Raw genomic sequence first — 12,583 nt, forward strand, 5'->3', positions numbered from 1 at the left:
ATTCTTTTTTCTCTGTGGCAAGTCTTTCACTCAACCTCCTCCTGTTTGATTGCTTAGCTGTGAAATACTCTGCTGTCCTCAATATATGCTGCAATGTGTTACTGATTAGGTAGCAGAGATGCCAAGACAGAAGGTATTGTTACCATTACGCAAAATATTTGAAAAAAATTAATTAGCAACCACTTCACACTGTTTATGGTATATTTGTTCTTCAGATAAAGGCTTATCCTGTCACCTGTTTTCCACTAGTATGTTATCACACAGCTGTTTCTATAGCATACAGTAGTTTGTTTTGCATTTGCAAGCTACAGTATCTGACAACAATTGGAAAATTCTTCTAGCATTTTCCCCAGTGGCTTGGTTTGTTTCTAATGAGCAACTCAAAGGCATAAGATCTGTTTGCTTTCTGACTGCAATCTAAATAGCACATTAATATCAATTCTGACCCCTGAGAATGCTGTAATCTAGATTTATCCAGCAGAAAAGCCCATCTAGTTAACAAGATGAAAGAGATTATTTTTCCAGATATAATAATTTCTCACAATCTGTGAAGTGTGATCAGATTGTCAAATGTGATGTATTTAACAAATTGCACACCAGGAGATTTTGAGAGTCTTCTACTGAATGTGTCCTTTAAAGACTTCTGATACCAATGAATTCTGGAAGATCCAGTGAGAGGTGCATGGTGGTTAACAGGATGAACTGTTATCCAGCTATGTGCACTCTGTACTTTGGATCTTTTTTGAGATATTGTGTCATATTGCAATCTTCCAAGTAATTTGGCAAAGCATGTGTGATTGTATTATCTTCTAGTCTCCTCTTGTAATTCTCAAATCTTTGAGCCAATTTCAACTAAAAGGAGGAGAACCTTTGACAAGTCTAGTCCAAAGAAGTTTTGGGTGATTATACATTCAACCTCTTGCTAAAAACAGGACTAATTTCACATTAGAATTTCAGCACAGAAGCTTGAAGAATTTTAAGCTCAAAACCTAACTTCAAGCTTGAAACCTAATTTCAAGCTGTAAGTCTAATTTCAAGTTAGAAGCTTGGCATTTTGTCCAGTCAAGCTTTAAAAATATCTTAAAAAGTGATTATCCATTTCCTAACAATTCTCTTGTTATAATTACATTTCTAAAATTTAATAAAACCTGTCTTCTGGGCAGAGAGGTCAATAAAAGTGTCATTGTCAAAGAAAAGGCACATAGAAGGCAGTTAGTACACATTTTGCTTTACTTTCTCTAGTTAGCTACTCAGCCCATGTCTGAGGTTTATATGGCACACAGAGAAACTGGCAAGAAGGAAGCTAGTGAACACATCAAGGATAAAAAATAAACTTTGCTAACTCTCTTGTTTCCAGAATATATTGGAAAATGAATAAACACATGATGGTAAGCAGAATTTTCATTTCTCAACTATTTTTTTCACCCATGTAATGTAGTTCCACGTCCTGAACAGCATTTTGTATTAGAGATTTAAAAAGCAGATATACATAACTAGTCCAGATTAAGAAATCTTATTTGCAGACCTGTTTCAAATAAATGTAAACCACTTAGATGCATTTTAAGTCAAATTCAGTTTGTTTTGGAAGGCTGAAATCAGATGCAGATCTGTTATGTACCATCCAATCCTGCAATTCTTTCACAAGTCCATGAATGTACTTGATATAAGAGAGGTTCTTTAGAAATGCATAAGAGTAAAAAAGTACCAACAGTACAGAATAAATACCAGTGTCTCGAATGAGGCTGCTAACACTCGTAATTCTGCACAGTCCTACAGATGGGGACTAGAAATAAACAGTCAACGCTGACATACTCAGACTTCAATAACTAGCTAAACCTCAATATATGAGTCAACATCGTGGAAGATGAATGGCAAAAAATGGCCATTTGCACCGTTTATGATTTTCACCTGAAAGAAAAACATTCTAAATTCAATATATTCTTATCATAACTGAGTGATTTTAGACTGGACCTTTTAATGACCCAATCTACTAAGAAAATATGTTTTATTGAGTGGGTGGCTGTCATGTCAGCTGTCTAGCAGTGGAAGACAAAAGTCTTTTTTATGCAGTTTTACTTGAACATTTTATTGCACTTGATCAGACACATTAATAAAAACTATCTTAAATTATTTCATATAATTTAGTACATTACATCGGGGCAGTAACAAAGTTGAAGACCTCTCCAAAGCAAACAGCTTAGGCAAAATTTGTTTTCCAGACTGAATTCATTGTTGTTTAAATTGGTATCTAGCCCCTAAGTATTAAAGAAAAATAGCTTAAAATGATAGAAATAAATCTCAGTTTAGAGCTAAAGGCTTACATTTAAACCACCCTGAGAAATTGGTTATATATAAGCATGGCAACTGTGGTTTCCGCACATCAGCACTGCATCCAGCTATACTTAGCAACCCAGCACTATATATTCTTGAACAGGAGAGTGACATCAAAACCACTAAGCATTTCAGAGATCCAGTAATACAGACTGATTATTTCTCATTTCAGATGTGGAGATTTGTTTAACTGACAAATTGAATTTTATTTCCTAGTCAACTGTATCTTTCAATGACCGATCATCATCCAGCCCTGAAATAAATGTTACCTGATTAAAGTAGTAAAGGTTAAAACATTTAAAACACATGCTGTAGACCTCAGAAATCAAGTCAAGATGTGTAAGGGTATGAATTATTAGAGGATTTATGAAATCCGCCCTGAACAAATTAATTCATCAGTTTAGCCAAAGGCTTGTCAATGAATTCAAGAGCTTTTCAAAAAATGAAACATCTGTTGCATATTTAAAGATTCTGTGTATATGTAAATGTGTAAAAGTTGTAGATTATTCTTTCCAAGGTGAGATATGCAGTTTAAATAAATGTGTTTTGAAATTACTTTGTAATTGCTCGTATGTCCTTGAGGACCAGAGGCAATTCATGAAGGATTCCAGCAGCCTTTGAATTCTCAAGCCTTGGGAGTTATTGAGGCAAATTAGATCTTGAGTGAAGCTGAAAGATACATCCATAAATCTCCATAATGACATCATTGTCAAAACAACCTATTACCCCACAAGAGTTAATAGTAGCTTGCCTTTTTTATTTTTTTTTAAGGAATCAAGATTACATGGCTTTTTAGAAACAAGGTGAAATTCTTTCTGGATTCTGTTTGCTTTCCAAGATGACATAATAACCTAGGGTCTCATTTGTCCTACAACTAAGTACTGATCAATCTCATTCTGTGTAGAAAATAATTTGAGCATCTCAAACTCAGCTGAAAGAATCTGATGCTCTGTCTTTGTTGTGAAAGGATGGTAGTGATCCAAAAATTTGCAGTAAACAAAAGTTTAAGCACTTTTTTCCGTCAGTATATTTATACAAATATTGTGCTGTAAAGGAACACCCCGGATTCTGTAAAAAAACTTACTTGATTGTGATATTTTGTACTAGTTGCATAAACTTAATATGCACACAAGTGTAAATGAATACAGTCACGTACAAATTGAGGTATTTTAATCTTTCTACATTTTGCTTGAAGTATTCTAAGAAAACATTACACGAATGAAAATGAATGCAAATACTTTTCATACCATGTAGATGAAATGGAACCTCAACTATCTGGCTTAGAAGATGACTTCTTTGCCTCAGCATCTATGGTGACAGCTGCTACTCCATTTATTTTTATGTTCCGATTGTTGTAGTAATTAGATGATAAATATCAAGGAAGTCATCATAACAACAAATTTGTCTTAAACCAGAATTATTCCCTCACCTACACATGCAAAGCTAGGTTAATATCTTCTTTAAGAAAAAGTAAAAAAAAAGACAAGTAATACGAGAATGGTTCTTGGGGACATTTTGTTCTGCTCTTTTTTTTCCAGTTAATTAAAGCTATGACTGCAGGTCTGAAGTTTTAGCACATCCTTTTTTGGTGAAAGTCAGAGGACCTCCTTTTACATTTTGCCTAAGTAGTCACTTATTTGCTCCTTTTACCCAAAGACCCACATGGAGAGAATCAGCCCCCAGGTTCAACCACAACAGACAGCTGAATTTGAAGAAGGGCTGGTAAGCTCTGGACTGGCAATAATCTTGAATGTTGTGGGAAGTCCCTGGTAGGCCTGTGAAGAAAGTACAAGCAATAGAATGAGGTTTATTTTAGTCTTTCGTTCTGGCTACATCTGTTTGATTCGGACATTATGACTTAGCTATTATGGCATAGAGGTAAAGTTTGCTATTTTGTGGTTTAATTATGTTTTAATTACTGATACTTGCATTTGAACAGCCTTAATTACAAACTAGGAAAGGGTTTCAGTCTGGTTTTGGGCCAGGAACACACCATATGCATCCACACATATATGTACAAGCCAACAGATTGCTTTGAATAAACCCAACAAAGATTGTTACTTATTAGAGTGATCAGATACCTAGCAAAATTTTTAAGTTACATCTATACATTAAGAAGTACGCATGGCAACCTAATCTTAAATACAGAATGTATTTCTAATGATTTATTTCAATTGAAGTAACTTTTAAGATACCTAGCTTGCTAAGTCCTTTAATGCTTTAGAAATCACATAATGGTATTTCTTCTATTTTATCTTCCGTTTTATTTATAAGCAAATACTTGAAAAAATCTACCAGGATTTTACTGGTATTATAATCTAATGCCAGTGTCACAAAAGGTTTCATACTCTTTTAACGTAAAAATGATCACTGGACAGGGGCTGAAAACTTGTCTAAATCAAAGATATACTTTGCAGTGTAGTTACCATTGTGTTATGAAATGTGCTTAAGTTACTGACTTAATACATTTGTTATATTGAGAGCTGATTCAGCAGAAATAATCTCTGACATACTGGTCCCAGACGTTTGTGGTTTCTGGCACCACCAGCAGTCTGATTCCCCTAGTAAAAGAGGTTAACTGACTTCTCAGAGTCAGGGAAAAATACCCCCAGGGATAGAGCAAAAATATCCCTGCCTTCCACACAAAAACCCAGCATTCTTACATGCTTTAGGGGAGTTGACTGGTGAATTGTTTGACAAGACCCCAGTTTAGCCTGTCTCCAGTTTACATCTCCAGCATATTTGTACACAGCTATAATATTCCCCTAAAAACTGCCACTTCATCAAGCTACCCTACTTTGCTAGATGCATAGACATCACAAAGAAGAAACACAGGAAATAACTTGTAAAAAGCACTGGATTCTACTCACAGTATTGGAATACAATTTTTTGTGTTTAAACAGGAGTCCTGCACTTAACGAGCTCCAGAGCTGCTTCCTAATATGCTTTTTTTGTGTCTATTGTATGTATGTCTCAGCTTGTTTCCTCAAAAGAATAACGCTTTAGGTTATGGCTCACACAATTAATGATGTAAATTGCTTAAAACAGGTCGGAAAGGAAAACAAGTTTTATCTCTCAGAGAATCACTATACAGTTTTTCATTCTTTTTGGATCCTCATAGCAGCCTAGCAATTTACAGCTGGCATTCACATTTCCTATATTTTCATTTGGTTAGAGATATTTTGGCTAAGTTTGACCTGATGATTGAGTCAGATAGCCGTTTACAAGGGCTGCGTATTACAGGTTTTAGGATTTTAGTTATGAGAGATGCATGTCCAAGTCTCCCACACCAGATCACATTTTCATCACTTCTGCTTAGGAGCCTTTAAATGATGATTTTCTTATCTCTTGAGGATAGTTTGCCATGTCACCTTGCACCCCACAAAAAAAGAAAAAAAAAATCTGTCCAGTTTTAGTCTTCTTTTGCTTTCTTTCTGTGTGCATTGCCTTTAAGTCTTTCCCTTCATGCTTTGCTGTCAATCAGACCTCAAAAAATAGCGAAACCCAAGGAAGCAAATACTTTTTATTTTTTCCTCAAGGAAATAGAGATTACGGGAACCAAACTCAATTGCAATAAAGCATAAGGCATTTCTATGACTACTAGTTCTAATGGAAAGATCTGTTCCCTTTCTAAAATAATTTTTATTTGCAAAGTGTAATGTGTAACACATAATAAAAGATCCTCTGAAGAACAATTATGCTGATTTGGTTTAACCAGACCTGGAGCATAACTGAGACTGGTTCACAAGCCTTTCAAATGTTCACAGATTTTTCTGAAACATTCAAAACTGCTCTATACAAATACCTGCTACAAATCCAGTGGAGCTGACAAGTCTCATTATCCAGTTCCCACTCCAGGCAATCATGAAATCTGAGTGTTGCTTACATGATCCATTTACATACAATATTTATTTAAGAACAAAACTTTACATTTTCCTCAAGTCACCCTTTAGCCAGACACTCAAAGGAAATGAATCAATACTCCATAACACTTGTGGAATCAGTCTCTCAGGTTTATTTAAGCTGAGTAACACATCATCTGGCAGACAAACTCTGAAGGACAGCTTCGCAGCAGGTTATAAGAATTACAGTACCCTGGCTTCTAAGAGTTAGTAAGATTTAGGACTAGCCAGAATATTTTTGAGAGAGAATGAGTTAACAATACAACGAATATCTGACTCAGTGAGTTAAACTCTCAAGGTGTTATCTATTTTTTATGGGTTGTGTACATGTTTAGGTGTGCAGCATTTCCAAACATCCTTAGTTATCATTTTCAGGCTTTTATTTTACAATTGAGGGTACAAAAGAGAAGAATGACTTGAATATCTTAAAGCCCTTAAGAATAACCAGAAGATGAGATGAGAAATATGCATACATGTAGGTTACAATTGGTGCTGTATCTTATAGCACTGGGCAACAGGACAAGCTGGATTCTAGCTAAGCAATCTGCCTGGTATGTACAGCTCTTAATTTTAAAATAATAGCACAAGCAGTTAGCCAGAACTCAGTTTGACCTACAGAATTCTTCAAACAGAATGACTGAGGTAGCAAGGCCCTAGCGAACATACAGCCCAACTATCCCTACTCCAAGTAGGGTCACCTTAAGCAGGTTGCTCAGGCCTGTGTCCAGATGAGTTTTGGCTCTCTTCAAGGATGTGGATTCTACAACCTCTCTCAGTGAACTGTGGTAGTGTTTGGCCACTCCCACAGCTGAAAAGCTTTTCCTTATCTTTAAATGGAATTTCCTGTTTCAGTTTGAACCTGTTGCCTCTTGCCTTGGGGACCACTGAGCAAAGTATGAACCCATCCTCTTTATACCCTCTCATCAAGTGTTTGTGCACAGACAAAATCTCCTGAGACTTTTCTCAAGGCTACCCAATTCCAACTACAATCTCTTAAACTTCATAGCCTTAGATTTTCTCCACTCTATCCATGCCTTTCTTGTTGTGGAGAGCCATGATTAGCACTTCAGATGTGGTCTTGCCTGGGCTGAACAGAGCAGAAGGCTCACCTGCCTTGGGCAGCTGAGCAATGTTCCTCCTGACACAGCCCAAGATAGTGTTGGCCTTTCATGCTGCTGGATGCACCGCTGGTTCATGAACAGTTTGCTCTCCACCAGGACCCTTAAGCCCTTTTCTGCAAAGCTGCTTTCCAGCTAGTCAACCTACACTCTATAGTGCTGCACAAGGTTATCTGACTGCTGGTGTGGGACTTCGTTGAACTTCGTGAGATTACTGCCTCCCCATTTTTCCAGCCTGTCACTGCCCCTCTTGCATGTCAGCATGAGTATTTGGTTTAACCACTTCTCCTGATTGAGTATCATCTGTAATCTTGCTGAGGATGCACTCTGCACCACCATCCAAGTCATTAATAGCCAGTACTGGCCCCAGTATCAGACTTCAAAATAATCCACCAGGAATGCATCTGCAGCTGGACTTTGTGCTGCTGATAACACTCCTTTAAGTCCAGAATATCAGCAAGTTTTCAGTCACCTTACTGCTCACTTATCCAGTCCATTTCTCATCAGTTGGTATATTGAAGATGCTACAGGAGAAAACTGTGAAGGCATTGCTGAAATCAAGATAAACAACATATACTGCTTTCCCCCAATCCCTAAACCAGTGAACTCCTGAAGTTCAGGGTCATGATTCTGCTACTTGATTTGCCTTGCTCCCTTCTCTCAAGATCCTGGACTCCAACATCTCATGGTCTCTACAGACCAGGCAGAGCTCCATGTATCCCTGCTGCTGTCTGACATAGGCGGCCAAATCTGCTCCCTACTATCCTGACCTGTCCTTTCTAAATCCTGCCCACATCTCCCCACTGTGGCATTCAGCTGTGTGAGCTATCCTTCCACATCTCTGTGATCCCAAGGAGGCTGTGGCCCTGCAGCTGCACACCAGAGCTCTAATGCCTTTTCTTTGTTCTGTATGGATGTGATTCAGAGCACCCTGTCAGGCTCATTTCCATGAAGAACTCGGAGAGCTTCTTGAATACTGTTGATGGGTAATGTTTAAAACGCTGTGGCAAATGAACTGCTGAAAAAAAAAGGCCTTCCAAAATGTTAATTTGGTGAATACCACGTTGTGAAGTTCCTCTTTGTGTCACTTTTAATGCTGTCATGCTTAATTAATGCCAATTAATTGAACCACCACTTCTTTCTCCTAATATAGAATTAAACAACATTCAAAAAAATTCTAGGTGCCTTTACTTTCTGTGGGTTTTGGTTAGGCTTTCAAATGCCGAGTGTATCTGAGAATCAGTCTTGCTTTGTTTTCAGACACACTGATGTGGACGATGCTGTAAATGTAACCAAGCTGCTCTTTTTAGATGCACATCAGTTAATTTTTCTCCTCTTTCTGTCAAAGAAGAGTGAACAGGAAGGCCACAATGTTACATGTGAAATGCTTTCAGGGATATAGCACATATTTAAAAAGTGCTTATCCCCATTATGGTATTCGTTTTGGTTGTTATCTGAGCTCTTATGAAATCTAAACTAAGTCAGATATGAGCAGAGTTCAAATTTTAATATGGAGTTAGGATATATTCAACTTTTCAGTAATGCCAACAGCTATTCAAAATGAAATCTTTTACAAATCTTTTCCTGAAGAAACACGATGTGAGACATTTTTGACATCCCAGCAAATAACTTCTAACTTGTGCTAGAAAGATTACTGAAAGGACTTTCATATTCCAAAAACTTTTAAAGCTATGTGACAGAGCTAAATATTCTCTGGCCTTGGGAAACATTTTCATTATGCACCCAGTCCAAAGAGGGTATTGCATTAAAGAAGTCCCAGGATCAAGGTGTTATTAGGTACCTGAGGTCATGCACAGTTTACATGTGTTTCTTCAGTGAGAATTTTAAAATCTGGCATGACGCTCCTTTCAGTTTTGGGTTTTTTTTGTAGTTGGCATAGTTCTTGTCATGTTCATTTGGAATGGATGCATGACTACATGCATGTTTTAAAAATAATGTAACATTGGTACTATATTACATTCTACTGCTGAACAACCTCCTGCAATATATGTGGTGCTCAATATTAGTGTAGTTTATAGTTGCAGCAAACTGTATTAGTGCTTTCATGCTTGCTATTTTCCTATCAGTCTAATTTAATTGGCTGTGCAACCACCATCTTTCATTAACCTCTTTTAGAACAAAATTCTGGCTAATGGCAGGCAACTTAAAGAAGCAACTTAATGCTGCTCTAGGCTGCACAAGTGTACATTACTCTTAGAGCAGACAGGCAGCCTTTTGCAGATTTGCTGCAAGCAGAAACAGCATGGAGACCCGTATCTGTATCTACTGCCTTACCTTGCTTCTGAAAAAACTGTAGGATACAGAATTTGGATTAGCTAGTCTAACTATCCATCTTCATTGTACAGAATTTTGTGGCATATGCCAAAGGAATCCAGGTTTTTTTCCTGCTAATTCTCAATCCCTTGTAAAATTCACCATAATTATATAAGTTAAAAGATAATTAAAAACAGTGGAGAAATCATCCCAAACTTGTTGTCTTCTGTGTTAAAAATCAAGGCTGATTTAAAAACAGGTCTTGTATGCTCTTCACAGGTATGTATTTAACTTTCAGAAGTGAAATTACTTAGTATTGCACGGGAAGGCATTTTGTCAAAGTAATAGCAAGGATCTGGGAAGCCACGCCCTTCACGTAACACTCCATTGCATTGCTACTGAGATAGGAGTCAGTTTGGACAGATTTCTTGGTGGGCCCTAATTTTTTTCAGCAAGAACAGGGTAATTGCTACTGCCTTTGTAATCTGCAAATATAACTGTGTCCAGTTCAGCTCTCCTGAAAGCAGAGAGGTTTTCACAGATAGAGGTGGAATGGCTGTAAACGAATGGGTCTCTCTCGACTTTTCCCAAATGTCAGATCTTTGGTTCTCAGCACCCACCACCTCCGTGCAGCTGGCTGCTCTGTACTGTGCCAGCTGTGCCTTCCATTGCACCAGCTCTTTGCCCTGCTTCCTCACCTCTCCAGTTTTTTCATAGAGAATAACTTAAGATCTCTTTCCCCCTGCTGCTCAGAATCACAGAACCAGTAAGGTTAGATGGGGCCACAGGGGGTCATCTGGTTCCAATTTCCCTGTCCAGGGTCATCCGTGATGCACATTCCACAGGACTGTGTCCAGTCAGTTCTTGAGTATCTCCAGTGAAGGAGACCCAACAACCTGTTCCAGTGCATGGTCACCTGCACCACAATGAGCAAGCTCTTCCTCATGTCCAGCTGGAACTTTCTGTGCAATGTATAGATATTGATAAGGTCCCCTCTCAGCCATCTCTTCTCGACGTTGAACAGGCCCAGCTCCCTCAGCCTGTCCTCACAAGAGAAATGCCCCCAAGGCCCTTAATCATCCCAACAGCCCTGTGCTGGTCCGACTCCAAGAGTTCCATGTCTCTCTTCTGAGGAGCCCAGAAGTGGACACAACATTCCCGGACACATTAACGCCCCCCCCCCCCCCCCCCGCTTTACAAGTTTTTCCATAGACAAGGGCTACATCAGGAGGAAACTGTTCCACCGGGCAGGACGGCCCCCCAGGCACCACATCCATACACCACAGCGCCTGCCGCTCCGCCAGGAAACCTCGCGATATTTCCCACCAGCCCGCCGGAGTCTGTCAGCGCGGAGCGCCATAGCAACGCCCTTCTCGCGATACCCTCGCGGCCGCTGCCGGTGCCGGGCGGGGCGGGGTGAGGCCGACGTGTGGCCCCGGCTCCGGGCTCGCTTCCCCCTGGCCGCGGCTCTCCCGGGGCCGGCCGCGGTGCGGAGAGCGGGGAAAGCCGCGGGCCCCTTCTCTGAGGCGCCCCTGGGGCTCCCTCGGCTCCCGTCCCGCCGTCACCTGCCCGGCGGAGGGGCGGCGGTGGGTCCCCAGCGCGCCGGTGCCCGTCTGCCCCCGGTGCCTCCGCCCGCCGGCCCCGTCGGGCTTTGCACGGCCAAAAGTTAAAATGTGTGATGATGGTGTCCCAGGTAAGCCTCTTCCGTGTGTCTTGCTTTACAATATCCTCGAATTTTGTTTTTACAGTCCTTTATTAGAGAGTAAAATAAAAAACCCAAAGGAAAACAAAACCTTGCACTTTACATTAAGTGGTCAACCCTCACTAGGTAGAAAGTATTCGAGATAATTTCATAGAGGGGTAGCGGTTGAAGGGAGCTAGTGTGTGACAGGAGGCCATTACCACCATGATTTAGTATTTAATGTTGACAATGGCACATTTTTTCCACCTGCAGTAAAAGGGGTAAGTACAGGCAAGCATCTTTAATGCCAGCTTTCATCATTGGTGGCAAGTGCACTATACCCATGCTAGGAAGCCGTACCAGATAATTTTCTTTATTTTTAAAGACAGTGCTCCACATAAATTATGGTTCTAATTCAAAAGTCAAGAATTTGGTGAATCAGGCTAGTTAAAGTAGCAGTTCATACTTTGACTTATACAGCATTATTCTCTGGCCTTTTGTAGCAATGGTGTCCTTAATACCATTTTATGTCTTTGCCTTTTTCTCATTCTGTGCCCTGTTTCTCACTAAGTTTGTAGCTTGTAACACTAGTACTATTGTCCGGTGTAATTTATTCCACTTTCCATCTGAACTCTAGTTGTGATGAGCCATATGCAACTCCTTAGCTTCAAGTAAATGCTTAGTTCAAAACAAAAGCTGTAGTCTTAAATCATAGTTTTAACTTGAGAGTCTCTAAACTACATGTTTTATGTCCCTTCACTACTGTAAAAAAAGGAATGACAGAAGTAATTCTGTTTTAAACTTTGATTTGCATATTTAGCAGTGTGCTGTACATAGCTGGTTTCGAATTTTCAATTTTGGTTCCTCTTCTCATGAAATTGCAGAAAGAATTAGATGCTACTGGGAGAAGTTAATGTACTCCTCTTTTTGCATCGAGATGAGAGACGTGTACAAATGCCGTGAACTTTAAGGATTAGTTATATGTGATTTGTTGAATGCTCAGCCTGTACTTCACCCTTTGCCTCAAAAAGTTACATTTAAGCTTCAAGTCTTTGAGGAGATCTGAGTGAATGGCTGAACGGTTTAGAGCAGCTTATGTAGCAGGCCACGAGGTGTGGGGCTGAGCTCCAAGTAAGGATGATGATAGCATTATTAAAGAGACCTGCAGAATGGTGAGTCGAATGGAGAGGCTGCGGTTAATGACCTCGTTAGTGTAAGAACCAGTGGGCCATCAGTTTAGGTCTTCAGATCAAAGTTTGTATCAGGCAAAAGTGTAA

The 12,583-nt window shown here is 39.5% G+C and overlaps 1 protein-coding gene across 3 annotated transcripts in view; it reads left to right on the top strand.

The window, feature by feature from the left end:
* Positions 1-11,051: 11,051 nt before the first annotated feature.
* Positions 11,052-12,583, top strand: part of ERCC6L2 (ERCC excision repair 6 like 2) — a 55,977-nt gene continuing 54,445 nt past the window's right edge. For all 3 annotated transcript variants that reach the window (XM_069001416.1, XM_069001417.1, XM_069001419.1), the window contains exon 1: positions 11,052-11,318. In XM_069001416.1, coding sequence (XP_068857517.1) covers positions 11,297-11,318 — 22 coding nt within the window. In that variant the 5' untranslated portion in view covers positions 11,052-11,296. The remainder of the gene's footprint in view (positions 11,319-12,583) is intronic.

Source organism: Aphelocoma coerulescens (genome assembly GCF_041296385.1).
Source record: "Aphelocoma coerulescens isolate FSJ_1873_10779 chromosome Z unlocalized genomic scaffold, UR_Acoe_1.0 ChrZ, whole genome shotgun sequence".
Lineage (NCBI taxonomy): Eukaryota > Metazoa > Chordata > Aves > Passeriformes > Corvidae > Aphelocoma > Aphelocoma coerulescens.